Source organism: Mobula birostris, chromosome 30 (assembly GCF_030028105.1).
Source record: "Mobula birostris isolate sMobBir1 chromosome 30, sMobBir1.hap1, whole genome shotgun sequence".
Lineage (NCBI taxonomy): Eukaryota > Metazoa > Chordata > Chondrichthyes > Myliobatiformes > Myliobatidae > Mobula > Mobula birostris.
The window spans coordinates 12,305,909-12,324,290 of NC_092399.1; the positions used below are offsets into that span (position 1 = coordinate 12,305,909).

At 41.2% G+C, this 18,382-nt stretch overlaps 1 protein-coding gene across 2 annotated transcripts in view; it reads right to left on the minus strand.

The window, feature by feature from the left end:
• adprs (ADP-ribosylserine hydrolase) overlaps positions 1 to 17,114 on the minus strand; it is a 34,392-nt gene extending 17,278 nt beyond the window's left edge. Inside the window, exons 1-2 of one of the 2 annotated variants that reach the window (XM_072247069.1) lie at positions 16,909 to 17,114; positions 5,414 to 5,510 (exon numbers count right to left, since the gene is read on the minus strand). In XM_072247069.1, the coding sequence (XP_072103170.1) occupies positions 5,414 to 5,510; positions 16,909 to 17,077 (266 nt within the window). In that variant the 5' untranslated portion in view covers positions 17,078 to 17,114. Of the gene's footprint in view, positions 1 to 5,413; positions 5,511 to 11,168; positions 11,457 to 16,908 lie in introns of those variants that run through there. The other variant, XM_072247070.1, reaches the window with a different exon arrangement.
• Positions 17,115 to 18,382: the final 1,268 nt, after the last annotated feature.

The window sequence follows — 18,382 nt, forward strand, 5'->3', positions numbered from 1 at the left end:
TTAAGTAATTAGGTTGAATAATATAATACAATGAAATAAACTGGGCTTCAAAGTAATTTTTTTCATCCATTATTGACTTGGGGACTTGTGAAAAGCCAACTTTTTAAAAAGTCGAGGAAGATGCTTTCCAGAAATTAAAATCCCAAAACTAGGCAAGAACTTCTAGAGCTACTTTTCAGCAATATTATTTCCATACTTGGGAAAAACATCTGCTTTTCTATCCTATGGAAGTGAATAAAACTATTTTCTTCCAGCTACCACAATATTATGTTAAATATAAACAAAATTAATTTGTCCAGACTTGTGAAATGTTGAGAATTTCTATCTCAACTACTCTTTTAAGCAAATTACATGATTTTGTATATAATGTCCACCAATTCAAATTTGAGATTTTTCCAAGAATAATTATACTTTTTGAAATTCATGCCACTGCTAATTATTTAACCAAATATAGAATAAACAGACTATAAAATGGCTGGTAAATGCTGAGTCATTTCTTCCTCACAGACATGGATCTAAAAATTTTCTCTGTTCATTACAGATTACTCACCATCCTTTTCAGCTACTTCAGGGTTCAATTTTCTTCCAATATTGTTATTTTTCATGACTTAAAATACTTACTAATTTTTTAAACAAATTTTTGATTAATGAATTCATTTCGCAGAAGTCACAAGGTAATTTTGCCAATTTGTTTCATAGTGACATGCTTTAAAATATTTTTCTATTCCTTTCATTGCTTTTCTATTTCCCCAGCTTCTCCTTGTTTTAAAATGAATCTTGGTTTTTACCCCAGTTATTCATTGAAGAGTAGCTTTCTTCCTTAAGATGACTTTTTTGTGTATACTTATGAAAAGAATTTAACAGAACTGTTAAAAGCCCTGCATATTATATCTAATTTTATCCTAATAACAGCACAGCACTCATTGACAGTGCTCTCTGAACTCTTCTTCCCCCCCTTTAAAGATAAATCTTGAACAATATCAGAGCAGATCTGTTAAAAAGTTGCATACCTACATTGAGTTTTTCAAGTTAATCTGCTTTCTACTCTAATAAATCATAGCTGTATTCTAAATACCTATATTCCTTAATTGCTCAAAATCTACCCATCTCAGTTTCAAATAAAATCAAATACCAAGCCTCCACAGCTCTCTGGGTTATATTCCAAAGGTTCATTATCATTTGAAAGAATTTCTCTTCATCTTGATCCTGAATGGCCTTTATTTTGAATTGTGCCGTCCCAACTGTAAATCCCTCATTATAGGGAAGCATCCTCCTCATATCTGAAATACTGCAGATGTCAATGGTGTCTGTGCTAACTGCATTCCAATATTAGCCAAATCCATATAATACTCATGATTCATGTTTAGCAATAAATATTTTACGTTACAGAATATATTAAATAATAACAATGGGTCATACACTTAAGTGCTTAATTAGGTGCTCTATACCACGGAGTAGTATTTTATATAACCCAAGGGAATCTTGCACATATTAAGTTCAAATGGCACTTTTGAAGCCTGCCCACTCAACTGGGTGGCAGGGTGTAGATACGTCTCTACCAAAGGAGGTGCACGACACTCCATCCCTCCACTAGCCTGCAGGTCACCCTTAGTCAAGGTATAGCACCTGCTCAGCTCCCCGATCAGGGTAACATGAAGCCATGGGAGCAGGTGGTGAATGGTCGTGTGAGCAGCTGGTCCATATCACAAGTCCTGGTTACGCGACCAGTGACACCAGGCAATCTCTGAAGAATATTGATAATGGCTGGGGACTCCTGTCCTGTAAATTCACTGCCCAGTAGGCAATGGCAAATCACTTCTATAGAAAAATTAGCCCAGAACAATCACCCAAGTTATAAGACATGGCACAAAATGATGAATCCACTCAAAAATGAGGTTCTGGAGGTCTGGGCAGGAAGAAAACAGACTATGCACTATACTATTCTTCATAAATATTAAAGCTAACTGATACTACCCTACTTTAGCCACTAGTTTTATTCTTGTTTGTAAACTATCCAAACAAATGTTATAATAATACAAGACATCTTATAAGCAAAGGTTGTAGCTAGTTCCTTGCAAAAGCATGTTTTCAAACAGGCAACAATTTTCTGATTTCACTAATGTAATTTATTAGGCAAAGCAAGTCAGCTTCAATAAAATTCATCACTTAAGGAAACAATCAACACCACTTGAGCCATGGAACAAAACTAAATTGATAAGAAGCACAAAGGGAGGGGGGGGAGAAAAAGAAAAGCTGGGTCAAGGGCATATTATTTTCTGTTGTATCAAAAGCTATTTTGAAGGGACGGCATCCAGCATGAATGAAATGTGGAAAATTGAAGGTGCCATCAAGCACAGGAGTGAAGACGAGGAGTTTTGTGGGGTGGAAATTGAGGAATTTAAGGTTGGATAAGAATATGTGGTTGTCTTCAATCTTCAAGCTGATCATGGAATAATCAGTAGATTGGCTGAGTATGGCACACAGTAAAGCACTGATGATTAAGTAATGCCTACTTGAAAGATCAAAGTTGGGAGTTTGCCAGAACTCTGAGGTAGAAAGTCTTTGATTAGTTCAACAAAAGGATCTTACAGACAGAGACACAGATTTCAGGGGAGCTGGGACAATTCAGATGAAATATAGGGGTTAACCAGCATGAGAAATAACCTGGCCCAAAGACTGACAGAACAGGAAAAAGAACCTTCAATAAGGATATCAACTTGTATCATGGTCAAGGCCAAACAATTTGAGTACTTCAATGGAAGCTTGAGAAAAAGAAGAATACATCATTTGTGTTGTTAATTTTGTAATAATTTAGTTTTAGTAACTAAGCAAAAGAATCATTAAAAACAAATTCAGAACATTCTTCCAATTCACTCAAAATGACCTCTAAGGTAGTTATTAGGTTACCTTTGCTTGTGTAATATAAATCACTATCTGTCTCCTAAGCAGTATGCCCCATGTACAATAGTTAATTACTGCCTAAGAATACTAGAACCTAGTTTTAAAAAGTACGCTATGATCAGGGATCTCCTACAAAGTCCTCAGAGACCTGTCCTTTATCTGCATTGAGACCTGTCATTTATCTGCGTAGCATTGAGACCTTAAAAAAGGTGCAAATACTGATTTAACACTGGTGAATTTTCATTCTAACTACATATTCCAAATATAAATCCACTTCCAAATATAGTGATAGAAAAAAGTTGGTTAAAGTATCTAAAGACTAATTAATTCAAGGGGGAATAAAGCTCTGATGAAGGTAGCAGAACAAATTTGGAAAATGGATTTCACTGCAAATAAATGACAGATCATCCATTCAAGATCTAAAGCAGTGTGTGTTCAAAATGATAAAAAGCTAGAAGAGCTGAGAGATGCAAAAAAAAATATGCAGGTGTCCAATGTCATAGATCATAAAAATATCAAGGTATGGAAAATGAATAAAGGCTAATAGAAGTTGAATCTTTTGATATGAAGTTGGCTGTTTGAAGGACCAAGGAGTAAAATTTATACTATAGCCATACAATGCGCTGGTTAACCTACACAAATATAGAAGCCAATATGGCCACCAGGTCCAATGAGGGGTTTTGCAGGAAACAAAACTTGCAAGAAAATAAAAGATTCACACACAAAACTCTGGAGGAACTCAGGTCAGGCAGCATCTACATAAATGAATAAACAGTCAACATTTCTGCCCGAGACCCTTCATCGGGACTGGAAAGGAAGAGAAGAAGTCAGAATCAGAAGGTTGGGTGGGGGGAAGAGGAAGAAGTACAACATGGCAGGAGAGGGAGTGAAGTAAAGAGCTAGGAAGTTGATTGGTGGAAGAGGTAAGTGGTGGAGATGAGGGAATCTGATAGACGACATAAGACCATGGAAGAAAGGGAAGGGGGAGGAGCACCAGCCCCGGGAGGTGATGGGCAGGCAAGAAGAGAAGGTGTAAGAGGGAAACACAAATGGGGAACAGAGGAGAGGAGGGAAGGTAATTACTGGAAGTTCTAGAAATCGATGTTTATGCCATCAAGTTGGAGACTACCCTTATATTCCATCTGGCTCCTCCATCATTTTGTGTGTGTTGCTTTGGATTTCCAGCTTCTGCTGATTTTCTTGTGTTTGTGACAAAACATCAAATTATCAAAATGACGCCTGAATTCCGATTATTAAATTATGAGGAGAGGTTATTATATATTTTGGAGTTTGTAAAATTAATGGACGACTCAGCTAGAATCTCAAGATATTTTGAGAAACCGACAGGGCAGATAATCAGATATTCCTCTCCGATAGGGAAACTTTAGACCTAGGGGAATGTATCTGAAAACCTTTTGCCAGATATATCAGAAATGAAGTTGTGATGCATTCAAAAACTATTAGAATCTTTTAAGAGTCCACTGAAACTGAATCTGAAATTGACACATTTAAATATAACAAGGGACATGGGACGAAAGGAGTTTATGGAATGACCTCACAGATCAGCCACTATTGCGATGAAAGGATTTACAAGTTTGAGGGACTATGTGGCTCCACTGTTTGCTCCTTCCACTACACAAAATTGTATGTTATTGTGCTGAAATAGCAGACTTTGGGAAGCCAGCAAACTAAAGGAGCTAACCCAGACCTCAAAGTAGTTTAGTGAACGTTTTCAGATCGACTTCCTGAGACAGGAAAACATGTTGGCTGTTTGTATTCAGTACACACTAAATACAGGAAGAATTAAAGAGTTTTGCTTCAAATCGATAAGTATTCATAAAGGTAAAAAATATTTTTATTAAGAAGATCTAATAACCTTACTAAATTTTTCTCTGGAGCGTTGAAGGATGAGGGGTGATCTGATAAGAGTGGACAGAGAGCATCTTTTCCTCAGGATAGAAATGTCTAACACCAGAGGGCATACATTGAAGGTGAGGGGGGATAGGTTCAAAGAGGACATGGGAAGTTTACTCAGAGAGTGGTGGACGCCCGGAATGGTGGTAGAGGCAAATACATGACAGACGTTTAGATAGGCACATGAATACAAGGAAAGTGAAGGGATATGGACATTTTGCAGGTAGGAGGAATTCATTTTGGTTTTTTTTTAAATTTAATTTTTAGCTGGTTCAGCACAACATTGTGGGCTGAAGAGTCTGCTCCTGTGCTGTGCTATGTTCTAAATAGACACGTTAACAAAATGTTGAGAACTGTACTGGGTCAAGCACACACAGCAAATAGGGGAGTTTAAAAACATTATCTGTTACTCACAGGTTTTCAACATCATTACAGATAAGTGAATTCATATATTTCAAAAGTGGTGATAGATAAGAAACATTACAGGAAGTTATATAATTATCATATTTACAATTGGTGTGGCATGATAGAATACACAGGAGAATTTAACAAAAAATCAAAGTTTAATTTAAATCTCTTAATTTCAGTAACATATTACCTTTTAGCCATATCCACTTCATCAAAATCTTGTTTACTGATCAGTGATTGTGCCACACACCTGGTCATTGCCGTATCATCTGAATATGTTAATGTACCTGAAAATAAAATACATTGTCTTAAGGAATCAGCTGTGAGAGACCAACTGAAAACAGATATAATAACAACAGCAGTGTGCTGATACAAGTCAAAATGTTCACTATAAATATGAGCATTCACAGAAATAGAAGACATTTTTTTTTACCTAAAAGCTTTCGCTGGCTGTCGTCTTTGATATACTAGCATCAAAGAGATGCTACAGAGATGTAGCAGAAATATCACTGATTCAAAATAGTAACTCTTACCCCCACAATTTAGTACTTTGTTCAGTTCTGGTCGCCTCATTACAGGAAGGATGTGGAAACTTCAGAGGAAATTTACCAGGATGCTGCCTGAATTAGAGAACATGTCTTTCAAGGATAGGTTGAGTGAGCTACAGGATTTCTCCTTGCAGTAAAGGAGGATGATACATGGTTTGATAAAGCTGTGCAAGATGACTAAGAGGCATAGATCAAGTGGACAGCCAGAGACTTCCCTCCCAGGACAGAAATGGCTAATTCCAGAGGGGGCATAATTTTGAGGTGATTGGAAGAAATTACAGGGCAAACATCAGAGGCAGATTTTTCTTTTTATTTTACACAGTAGTAGGTGTGTGGAACATGCTGTCAAGGGTGGTGGTAGAGGCAGATACATTATAGACATTTAAGAGGCTCTCAACATCAACATGGATGATGTTGAGTTCTGTTCATTTGAGCTATGTAAGTATTTAGTAGGCGTGCACACTTTCCCTGTTATACACATGCATGCCATAGGAGAATGGTGGAGGGATTGTGAGGATAAAAGGTGGAGGCCTTCATGTATTGAATGGAGACTTTGAAAGTAAAGTTGTTTAAAAAAAAGGAACACTTGTCTTTGTTGTTTGAACGTTAACAGATGAAAGAATAATGGAGGGCTATGAGAGAGGGCAAGGGTTAGATTGACCTTGAGATGATGAAAGGGCCTGTACTATACTACACTAACACACACACAGTTGCCATGTGTTGCCAAATTTTTGCTTTTTAACTTAAAAGAACTAATTGATCTGTTCAAACAGGGATACAGAGTTTTGGCCCGAAACATCAACTGTACTGTTTTCCTAGATGCTGCCTGGCCTGCTGAGTTCCTCCCACATTTTGTGTTTGTGTGTTGCTCACATTTCGGGCATCTGCAGATTTTCTCCCGTTTGTGTTCACCTCATCAATAAAGATGGAAAAGGAAAATAAAACAGCTGGCCCGACGGAGTCTCAATGACCACAATATAAAGAAGCTAAGCAGCTGAGTCTGGGTGCATCTCCACTTAATCTAATGGAATGATCACTGAACAAAAGCTAACAAAAGGAAAACAAAAATTCACCACAACAGGCAGAGCCTGAGGGCCAGTCAACTGAATATTTTGAGCTATTACAATAAACCAACCTAGCAAAGCTTAACAGCAATTAATTATATCTGTATACAGTGGGTTCTGATTAATTGGGACACATTGGGACCAGTACCTTTTGGCCCACTTAAGCGGCTACCCCATTTAGCTAGTTTCATAGAAATAGAAATAAAAAGGACAAGCTGAGAAAAAAATTATTTACTGTATTTAAATGAAATACAGAACAAATTCGAACACTATCAATACTACTACAATACTATAAACACACAAAATGCTGGAGGGACTCAGTAGGTCAGGCAGCATCTATGGAAAACAGTAAACAAGCAACATTTCGGCCCAAGGCCCTTCTTCAGGACTGAGGGGGAAGGGGCCAGATGCCTAAATTAAAAGGTGGGGGAGAAGGGAAAGAGGCTAGCTGAGAGATGATGTGAAGCCAGGTGAGTGAGAAAGGTCAAGGGCTGGAGAAGAAAGAATCCCATAGGACGGGAGAGTAGACAATAGGAGAAAGGGAAGGAGACTCAGGGGGAAGTAATAGGCAGGTGAGAAGAAGTAAAAGCCAGAGTAGGGAATAGAGAGGGGAGGGGGGTAATTTTTGTTTACCGGCAGGAGAAATTTTTATTCACGCCATCAGATTGGAGCCTACCCAGACGGAATATAACGTGTTACTCTTCCACCCTGAGGGTGGCTTCATCTTGGCACAAGATGAACGGGGATTGGAATTAAAATGGTTGGCCATCGGGAAGTCCCAATTGTGGCAGATGTTGTGGAGGTGCTAGACAAAGTAGTTCCCCAGCTTATGATGGGCCTCACCAATGTGGAGGCCACATACTTCATATCTTACTGTCGCCAAACAATTGATACTAGAATGTACAGTCATCACAGTGATATTTGATTCTGCGCTTCCCGCTCCCTGGATTACAAATCGATAGTAAATATTAAAAATTTAAATTATAAATCATAAATAGAAACCGGAGCTTCAGGAGCACTGTACACAATAGATGACCCAACAGATTTGCAGTTTGACAAGGGACTGTTTCGGGCCCTAAAAGGAGATGAGGGAGGTGGTGAATGGGCAAGTGTAGCACTTAGGCCACATATGTACCCAGATAGCCTGGTCCCCCACCCACCCCCCAACTTTTTAAATTCAGGCATCTCACCCCTCCCTCTCGGCCCAAAACGTTGACTGTTTACTCTTTTCCATAGATGCTGCCTAACCTGCTGAGTTCCTCCAGCATTTTGTGTGTATGGCACAGTACTATAAAACTGAGTATTCGTTCTGAATAGTTATCAACAGAGGAATTATTCCAGTGAACATGTATGCTGCCATGTTCTTTTGATTGAACGAAATGAACGCAGACACCTTCATAAACAACAGGAATTCTGCAGATGCTGGAAATTCAAGCAACACACATAAAAGTTGCTGGTGAACGCAGCAGGCCAGGCAGCATCTCTAGGAAGAGGTGCAGTCAACGTTTTCAGGCCGAGACCCTTCGTCAGGACTAACTGAAGGAAGAGTGAGTAAGGGATTTGAAAGTTGGAGGAGGAGGGGGAGATCCAAAATGATAGGAGAAGACAGGAGGGGGAGGGATGGAGCCAAGAGCTGGACAGGTGATAGGCAAAAGGGATACGAGAGGATCATGGGACAGGAGGTCCGGGAAGAAAGACAGGGGGGGGGGGGGGAGAAGAGAGATCCCAGAGGATGGGCAAGAGGTATATTCAGAGGGACAGAGGGAGAAAAAGGAGAGTGAGAGAAAGAATGTGTGTATAAAAATAAGTAACAGATGGGGTACGAGGGGGAGGTGGGGCATTAGCGGAAGTTAGAGAAGTCGATGTTCATGCCATCAGGTTGGAGGCTACCCAGATGGAATATAAGGTGTTGTTCCTCCAACCTGAGTGTGGCTTCATCTTTACAGTAGAGGAGGCCGTGGATAGTCATGTCAGAATGGGAATGGGATGTGGAATTAAAATGTGTGGCCACTGGGAGATCTTGCTTTCTCTGGCGGACAGAGCGTAGGCGTTCAGCAAAGCGATCTCCCAGTCTGCGTCGGGTCTGGCCAGTACATAAATGGCCACATCGGGAGCACCACACGCAGTATATCACCCCAGCCGACTCACAGGTGAAGTGTTGCCTCACCTGGAAGGACTGTTTGGGGCCCTGAATGGTGGTAAGGGAGGAAGTGTAAGGGCATGTGTAGCACTTGTTCCGTTTACACGGATAAGTGCCAGGAGGGAGACAGTGGGGAGGGATGGGGGGGACTAATGGACAAGGGAGTTGCGTAGGGAGCACATAAAAGTTGCTGGTGAACGCAGCAGGCCAGGCAGCACCTCTAGGAAGAGGTGCAGTCGACGTTTCAGGCCGAGTCCCTTCCTCAGGACTAACTGAAGGAAGAGTGAGTAAAGGATTTGAAAGTTGGAGGGGGAGGGGGAGATCCAAAATGATAGGAGAAGACAGGAGGGGGAGGGATGGAGCCAAGAGCTGCACAGATGATATTCGTCAGGACTAACTGAAGGAAGAGTGAGTAAGGGATTTGAAAGTTGGAGGGGGAGGGGGAGGGGGAGTTCGTCAGTTCGCCCTACGCAACTCCCTTGTCCATTCGTCCCCCCCACCCCTCACCACTGATCTCCCTCCTGGCACTTATCTGTGTAAGCGGAACAAGTGCTACACATGCCCTTACACTTCCTCCCTTACCACCATTCAGGGCCCCAAACAGTCCTTCCAGGTGAGGCAACACTTCACCTGTGAGTCGGCTGGGGTGATATACTGTGTCTGGTGCTCCCGATGTGGCCGTTTATATACTGGCGAGACCCGACACAGACTGGGAGATCGCTTTGCTGAACGCCTACGCTCTGTCCGCCAGAGAAAGCAAGATCTCCCAGTGGCCACACATTTTAATTCCACATCCCATTCCCATTCTGACATGACTATCCACGGCCTCCTCTACTGTAAAGATGAAGCCACACTCAGGTTGGAGGAACAACACCTTATATTCCGTCTGGGTAGCCTCCAACCTGATGGCATGAACATTAACTTCTCTAACTTCCGCTAATGCCCCACCTCCCCCTCGTACCCCATCTGTTACTTATTTGTATACACACATTCTTTCTCTCACTCTCCTTTTTCTCCCTCTGTCCCTCTGAATATACCCCTTGCCCATCCTCTGGGTCCCCCCCCCCTTGTCTTTCTTCCCGGACCTCCTGTCCCATGATCCTCTCGTATCCCTTTTGCCTATCATCTGTCCAGCACTTGGCTCCATCCCTCCCCCTCCTGTCTTCTCCTATCATTTTGGATCTCCCCCTCCCCCTCCAACTTTCAAATCCCTTACTCACTCTTCCTTCAGTTAGTCCTGACGAAGGGTCTCGGCCTGAAACGTCAACTGCACCTCTTCCTAGAGATGCTGCCTGGCCTGCTGCGTTCACCAGCAACTTTTATGTGTGTTGCAGACACCTTCATACAATGCTATCAATGACTGCATCTTCCAATTCTTCATTGTCATTGCAACATTCAAGATGATTGTTGATGCCTCCAAATGCTTCATAGATCCCAACTTGAAGTAGTGAAATAATTTCATTTTCACTCCTGGGTCTTTCTGGCATCTCCAAGCTGAATAGTTGAAACCACGGTGAGCAAAACAGTTCTGAACTGTCTTAATGCTTATTTCTCGTCAACTATCAGTGACAAAAATCACTGCTTTTTGAACACAAGGGCATGCAACTGACGCTATTTAAAAACTGCTCTCTCCAACTGTGGTGTAGTGTTCAACAGACACACAAGTGCACGCATCTGACGCTAGTTAGAAACCGCTTGGCAACAGTCTCCTATCCCAATTAAGTAGCATAGTGCCTCATGTAAACAAAGGGAATCCTGATTATTTTTTTAAATTAGATTTTGTTCTTCAAGAGTTGTCCCAAATAAACAGCTGCCCTGATTAACCAATGGACTAATTAATCAGAAGCCACTGTATTACAAAAGGACATGGCTCATCAGCACTAGGAATCGGAGGGCCTACATCCAAAACATTAACTGGTCTGTTCTCTACAATCAGAGCACTTCTAACAAGTTGTGTTTTTGAAACCACAGCTTTCCTGATGCATCTCCTGCATCCAATTAGTTCTAAACAGTAAAATCATGCAGTCATAGACGTCTGCAGTACTCAAGCCCAGCTAAAATCACCAGCTCTCAAAATGGTTAATTCTGTCCGAGAAGCAGCAGTGATATTAATAACCAAATTCCATGAGCAAATTATGTGATTGGTTTCCAGAAATGTGCAAGCATTTAACATAAAGCCACTTATAAACTTACCTAACTTGACCAAGTGAACAAAGATGGCTGAGGCATTTCCTCCATTCTTGGGACAAATTCGTCTGGCAAAGTGATCTCTTATTTCCGATCTCTAAAGTAAAGTATTGAACTGTCTGGTACAAACATGTGTCTTACTAGATTAATTCAGAGGGCAGTTAAATGTCAACCATGATGCTCCAAGGCAAACTCTATGCAGCAAAGATCGAGCAAGTAGCGGTAATGGGACATCAAGTGAGCCCGTTGTATTATTACAAACACTGACAGCTTCTTGGACACTTATTAAAATAAAAATCTCAATGCTTGGCTTCCAAAACATACTCGGTAGTAAACGAATCTGGAAAATATTAAAGTGGCCTCTTTAATCAATTTACTGCAGGTTAATTATGTAGTTTTTTTTTATTCTTTTATTTATTATAAAGTTGCCTGTGGCAATTATTTCTATCATTTATTTCTGCTTTTGGACACTTAATCATCTTGTAATTCTGGTAGTTAAGCACATTAGCTACCTTAATCTCTATACACAGGTGCAGTGACCTTTGTACAAAGGCAAGATTTCTCAAGAAAACTTAATCATGCAGAAAAAATATCAATTCAATTTTCCTGAAAAATTAATTCTAGTCATTGTTTGAGATGGTGATGGGATACTTCATCGATTTCAATGATAACAATGATATATCTGGCTAGGAAGAGACTTGGAAGCAGCCATAGTTGCAGGGCTGGCAACTGTTTTACTTCTCAGCAGTAGAGGTTGCAGATTTGGGAGCTTTTGTGAAATATACACATATATCCCTTTTCCCAACCATGATTCCCCTCTTCCTGCCCCTTCCCACTCTCAGTCCACAATAGAGACCCATATCAGAATCAGGTTTATCATCACTCACATATGTCATTCATTTTTTTTTTGGTAGAGGTACAGTGCAATACATAAAATTACTACAGTACCATGCATAGTTTGAACACCCATTAGAATATGAATGATTCAAAAATGCTAGCAATGCCTTTGGAAGATACCATTCATGCAAATGGTCATTGCCAGATGGGAATCTTGCTTGCTACATCTTCCGCCCCACCATTCAATATCATGATGGGTGTGCTGCAGGCATCTCTCATCTGTGCCAGTTTCCACAGCGCTCAATTCAGTGACCTGTCAAAATCAGATTTACTTTCTCTTTAGACATCCCCAGTGATCTAGTGATTTAGCCTTCACAGTCCCTTTGCGTCTTCAGCAACTTACGTGTTTAATTCCAATTTAACAATGCTAGTTTAAACAATAGGTCATCAGTTTGAAACAGAGCTGCTGCCTGACCCATGTTTATATTTCAAATTGACAGGATCTGTCTTTTCTTTCCTGATGAATTTTATATATGCATACTCTTGCATTGAACATCTTCAAACCACTATGCTAGGCTGCACGAAACAAAATTTTAAATGGTTTGTTAAATCTAATTTAAAAATTAATTTCAGGTAATAGGAGTTTGAAATTTGCTCTAATAAATATGAAACAATATTTCAAAGAATGTGATACTTCAACTTCTGTTAAACCATGCATTTACTAACTTTATTTGTGCAAAATCACATTTAAAACAGTTCAAGTGTTTGTTTCAGCAACCAACAGCAAGAGGATGTGCTGGAGGCAAGTGTCATTCTTCCATCGCCAACATTGCATGCTCACAACTTCCTAATCCTAATGTACACATCTTTGGAATGTGGGAGGAAACTGGAGCATCCAGATGAAAACCATGTAGTCATGGGAAGAACATGGGCACCACAGTAGTTACTGTGAAGCTGTTATAGCTCGGGGTGTCTGAGTTCAATTCCAGCACCATCTGTAAGGAGCTTCTACGTTCCCCCATGACCGCATGGGCTTCCTCCCACACCCAAAAGACGTACCGGTTAGTAGGTTAGTTGGTCATTGTAAATTGTCCCATAATTAGGCTAGGGTTAAATAGGTGGGTTGCTACGAGGCGCGGCTCAAAGGCCTGCTCTGCGCTGTACCTCTAAATAAATAACACATGCCTGCCTTAACCAAATATCTCTTGATTCTATTAATATCTATCAACCCATTTTGAATATATTCAAAATCTGAGAACCCCTGATCGTTCTACGTGAAGAATTTCAAAGATTCTCTCTTCAATTAGTGATGAAATGTTTCATCTCCATCCTGTGTAAGTCTCAGGATTGGGAACACTCTCTCTCTCTCTCTCTCTCTCCATATATGACAACACACTATCTTTGGAATGATATCAAAGTTGCTAGTGAACACAGCAGGCCAGGCAGCATCTCTAGGAAGAGGTGCAGTCGACGTTTCTCTTACTAACTCTTCCTTCAGTTAGTCCTGACGAAGGGTCCCAGCCTGAAACGTCGACTGCACCTCTTCCTAGAGATGCTGCCTGGCCTGCTGCGTTCACCAGCAACTTTGATATGTGTTGCTTGAATTTCCAGCATCTGCAGAATTCCTGTTGTTTGCATCTTTAGAATGATTTTTTGTTTCACCATCTCTATGGCAATTAGATCCTAAACCTGAACAGTTCATTCTTGGTGCAAGACATCTCTGCTTTCTCGTACCCAAATCTCCCGGTAATAAGGTCCAACACACCACTTGGCTCTTTAATTGTTTGCACATTAACTTTCAGCACCGTTCATGTCCTTCTGAATACCAATGCCTAAAATATATCCTATTTAAATTTTTTCTCCACTCTACATGGCATCATATTTCCCACATTATGTGCCATCTGCAGTATCAACTATTCACTAAGCCGGTCTTCCCTCATGGTTCCACCCCCACATATTCTCTGAATCCTCTTCACAAACCCTACTGTGATCTAGCTTTTTGCATCATTATAAATTTGAATATTGAGCCCTTCATCCAAGTTATTGATATATATTGTGAATGGCACTCAATCAATCACCCTCACTTCAAAAATGACCTGCTTATTCCAACTTAACTTTTTATCTGTTAACCACACTTTAATCACATTATACCCCCTCTTACTTATTGAGATACAGCACAGAATCAGCTCTTCCGTTCCTTCGAGCTGCACCGCCCAGCAATCCCCCAATTTAATCCTAGATTAACCATGGGACAACTTTACAATAACCAATTAACCTACCAACCTTTGGATTGTGGGAAGAAAGCAGAGTACACAGAGGAAACCCACGCAGTCATGGGGAGAACATACAAACTCCTTACAGGCACCTGTGGGAATTGAACCTGGGTTGCTATTACTGTGAAGCGGTGTGCTAACCACTACCCTACCGTGCCGGCCCACTACTAAAAAGTCTACTGAAAGCCCAAGTAAATCACTATGCTAACTATAATCACAGCATTAAGAGATCTCAATACCTTCCCTATCACTGATGTCAGTCTAACTCAGTCTTTCCCAATCTGGGGTTCATGGACCCCTCGGTTAATGGTAGGGGTATATGGCATAAAAAGGTGGGAACCCCTACTCTAAATGATCTGTAGTTTCTGATTTTCTCTCCTTTCTTTCTTAAATAATAGGATTACATCTGACACCTTCCAAACAGTCAAACCAATCCGTGGAATTTTGAAATTCATGCCTTAATCATTTTTTGTGTGATGCAACTCATCAAGCCCCAGGGATTCTTTTTAAAATTCTGATAATTTATTTCAGATAACTTATTGAGGAAAGAGGAAAAAAATTGAAATCCTCAACACAGATTGGCAGATTTCTTAGCGCTGCTTTTGAATTTGTAGACAAGAGCCACTTTCTTGCCACTAACTCCATGCCTAATTGATAGGGCGAACAAATTTCTTTGAAATGAAGGATCTGAGGCCTCACTTACCTTGAAAACATTGTTACCTCAGGTCCACACAAATATACAACATCAAGAACAGAAGTAGGCCTCAACCCCTCGAAACAGCTCGTCTAATTAACCTGCACATTCTTGTCCACCCATAATAACCTTTCATCCTGCGCATAACAATTACCTACTTAAAATAGCATTTAAAGACTACTTCCATCGCTCATTAAAAAAATAAGCTCTAAAAACTGACACACTTTGAGGGAAAAATAAAAGCCATCTCATCCCTCTTAAAAAGGTTACCCCTTATTTTTAAGCTGCCACCATTTCTCAGGGTTATTAAAAATTTAATTAAGCTGTGTGCATTCTACAAGCCTGGCTGTGAACACAATGCTGATAAGCAGCAACAAATTTAGATTGGGCCTTAATCAGGTGATAGCTTTGTGATATCAGTTGTTACTGACTGGAGTCACTGTTGGTAATCATTGATTTTAATCAATAATTACACAAATTGTAACTGAAAGATTTCGGTGAAAGAAAGCTGTAAAAAAGTTTAAGTAATTCTTGCGTCCCTTCATAAAATGCAAACTCATATATTGACATTTTCGCTCAGTGGCCACTTTATTAGGTGCCCCGTACTCCTGTTTGTTAATGCAAATATCTAATCAGCCAATCATGTGGCAGCAACTCAATGCAGAAAAGCATGCATGCATGGTCAAGAGGTTCAGTTGATCAGACCATACATCAGAATGGGGAAAAGAAATGGGACCATAGTGACTGTGACCATGGAATAATTGCTGGTACCAGACAGGGTGGTTTAAGCAACCCATAAAATGCTAATCACCTGTGATTTTCACACATGACAGTTTCAAAAGTTTCCAGAGAATGCTGTGAAAAACAAACAAAAACTCTAGTGAGTGGCAGTTCTGTGGGTGAATATGCCTTGTTAATCAGAAAGGTCAGAGGAGAATGGCCAGACTGGTTCATGTTGACAGGAAGGCTACAGCAACTCAAATAACCACACTTTACAACATTGGGGTGCAGAAGAGCATCTCTGAACACATGACACACCAAACCTTGAAGTGGATGGGTACAGCAGAAGACCACACCAGGTGGACACTTAGGTACAGGAGTGTGTTAGGTACTACATTACTTTTACTTGCCAAAGTTTTGCACATTAGTTGGGCAAATTATTCATTTCCATTTGATTTTTTTTGCCTTTTGCAAGTCACAAAAGAGGGACGCGCTTAGACCTCTTCCCCAGGGCACCACTGCTCAATACAAGAGGGCATGGCTTTAAGGTAAGGGGTGGGAAGTTCAAGGGGGATATTAGAGGAAGGTTTTTTTTACTCAGAGAGTGGTTGGTGCATGGAATGCACTGCCTGAGTCAGTGGTGGAGGCAGATACACTAGTGAAGTTTAAGAGACTACTAGGCAGGTACTGTATATGGAGGAATTTAAGATGGGGGGTTATATGGGAGACAGGGTTTGAGGGTCGGCACAACATTGTGGGCCGAAGGGCCTGCACTATGCTGTACTATTCTATGTTCTATAAAATGGAATGCTAATGTTTACTGAAAGTTCAATACTTATTACAAAACGAAAAGAAACTCAAGTGAACATACACTTCTTAAAATATGCAAGCAGTTTCTAATTTAAGACATTTTCTCACACACCTTCCAAAGAAAAATAAAGAATCCAAAAAAATAAATGGTTGATAACCTAAATGAAACATCACACAAAAGGCCAACAGGCAATAACTGTGACAACATGACAGCTTTGCACACCAACGAGAAACACATTGCAGGGTAGAAGTACGCAAATTAAGCACGATAGAGCTTCTCAAAGATAGCAGCTTTGGGAAAGTGATAAAAGATTAATGCTGAAAACGTAGCTGGCTGCAAAGCGGCGAGCTTCCGACGTGCCGCCGGGTTGTCGGTGCTCCGCTTGCAAAGCCCAGCAACCATGGCCTTTACCTTCTTCCCGCCTTTCTAAGGCTTGAACGATTTCGATCACATCCTGCATTCTGACCCGTTCCTTCCCCTCGAACTCCCCACCGATACAGTCCCCCAGCAACGCCCCGGTCATCGCGCCACAGAAGCGGGATAGACTGGGCGGAGTCAAGGCCCTGCTCACGGCCGACATCTTGGCTCCACGCTGAGCCGAGCGAAGAGAGCGAGAGGCGTTGATTGGCGTCGAAGGCGTCCTATCACAGCGAGGGGCCGGTCCGCAGTCGGCCGGGGTGTGGACAGGAGGACGAGCAGCAGGGAGCACCCAATCAGATCTGCGAACTGGACGACGAACTGGCCAATCACAGTGCGAGGGCTGTCGGAGCAGCGAATGGTGCCGCGGCTTGAGCAGGTTCTGCGAAGCAGGCAGATGCTCTCGCTGGCATTAAAGCGGTGCACCTGCTTTAAACCCGATGCAGCTCGCCGGGAGGTCCCACAATTAAATAGTGATTTTGTTGATCCTTTTTGCATGTCATCCAGACCAAGTGACACATCTTCACCGAAGAGACGCTTTGTGTGATGCTGAAGCAATATACAAAGCGCTAGAGGAACTGATGGGGCAGCCAGCATTTATGGAAGGAAATGGACAACCAGTGTCCGATTCCCTCCATAGATTAGATTATGAGGACACCCAGTCCTCGTTTATTATCATTTAGTAATGCATGCATTGAGAAATGATGCAATGTTCCTCCAGTATGATATCACAGAAACACAAGACAGATCAAGACTAAAACTGACAAAAACCACATAATTATAACATATAGTTACAACACACCTTCACCATCCCAGTGCGCTAGTCTCTTCCCCTGCACAAAGCAATCGGCATCGATGTGTTGACGGACTCCCATACCACTAGCGCTGGTCCAAAGTTCAAAGTAAATTTATTATCGAAGTACGTATATGTCACCTGAGATTAATTTTGCGGGCATTCACGGTAGCTAAAAGAAACACAATACAATCAAAGATAAACTACACACAAAGACAGATAATATTCTTTCAGTTAGTCCTGACGAAGGGTCTCGGCCCGAAACGTCGACTGTACCTCTTCCAAGAGATGCTGCGTTCACCAGCAACTTCTGTGAGTGTTGCTTGAAATTCCAGCGTCTGCAGAATTCCTCGTATATGCAAAAGAAGACTGATTTTAAAAAATAAATTGAGAACAAGAGTTGTAGAGGTCTTGAAAGTGAGTCCATAGGGTCCGATCATTGAAAGGTAATAACTGAGTCTGAACCGGGTGCTATGATTCCCAAGGCTCTTGTACCTCCTTCCCTACCAATGGCGGCAGTGAGAAGAGAGCATGGCTTCAATGGTGGCGTCCTTGAAGATGAGTAAATAAAGCTGCGGATGCTGCAATCTGAAACAAAAGATACCAAAAGAATTCAAGCCTGACAAGCAACATCTGTGAAAAGAAGAAAAAAAGAGTTAACGTCTATCCTGAGTT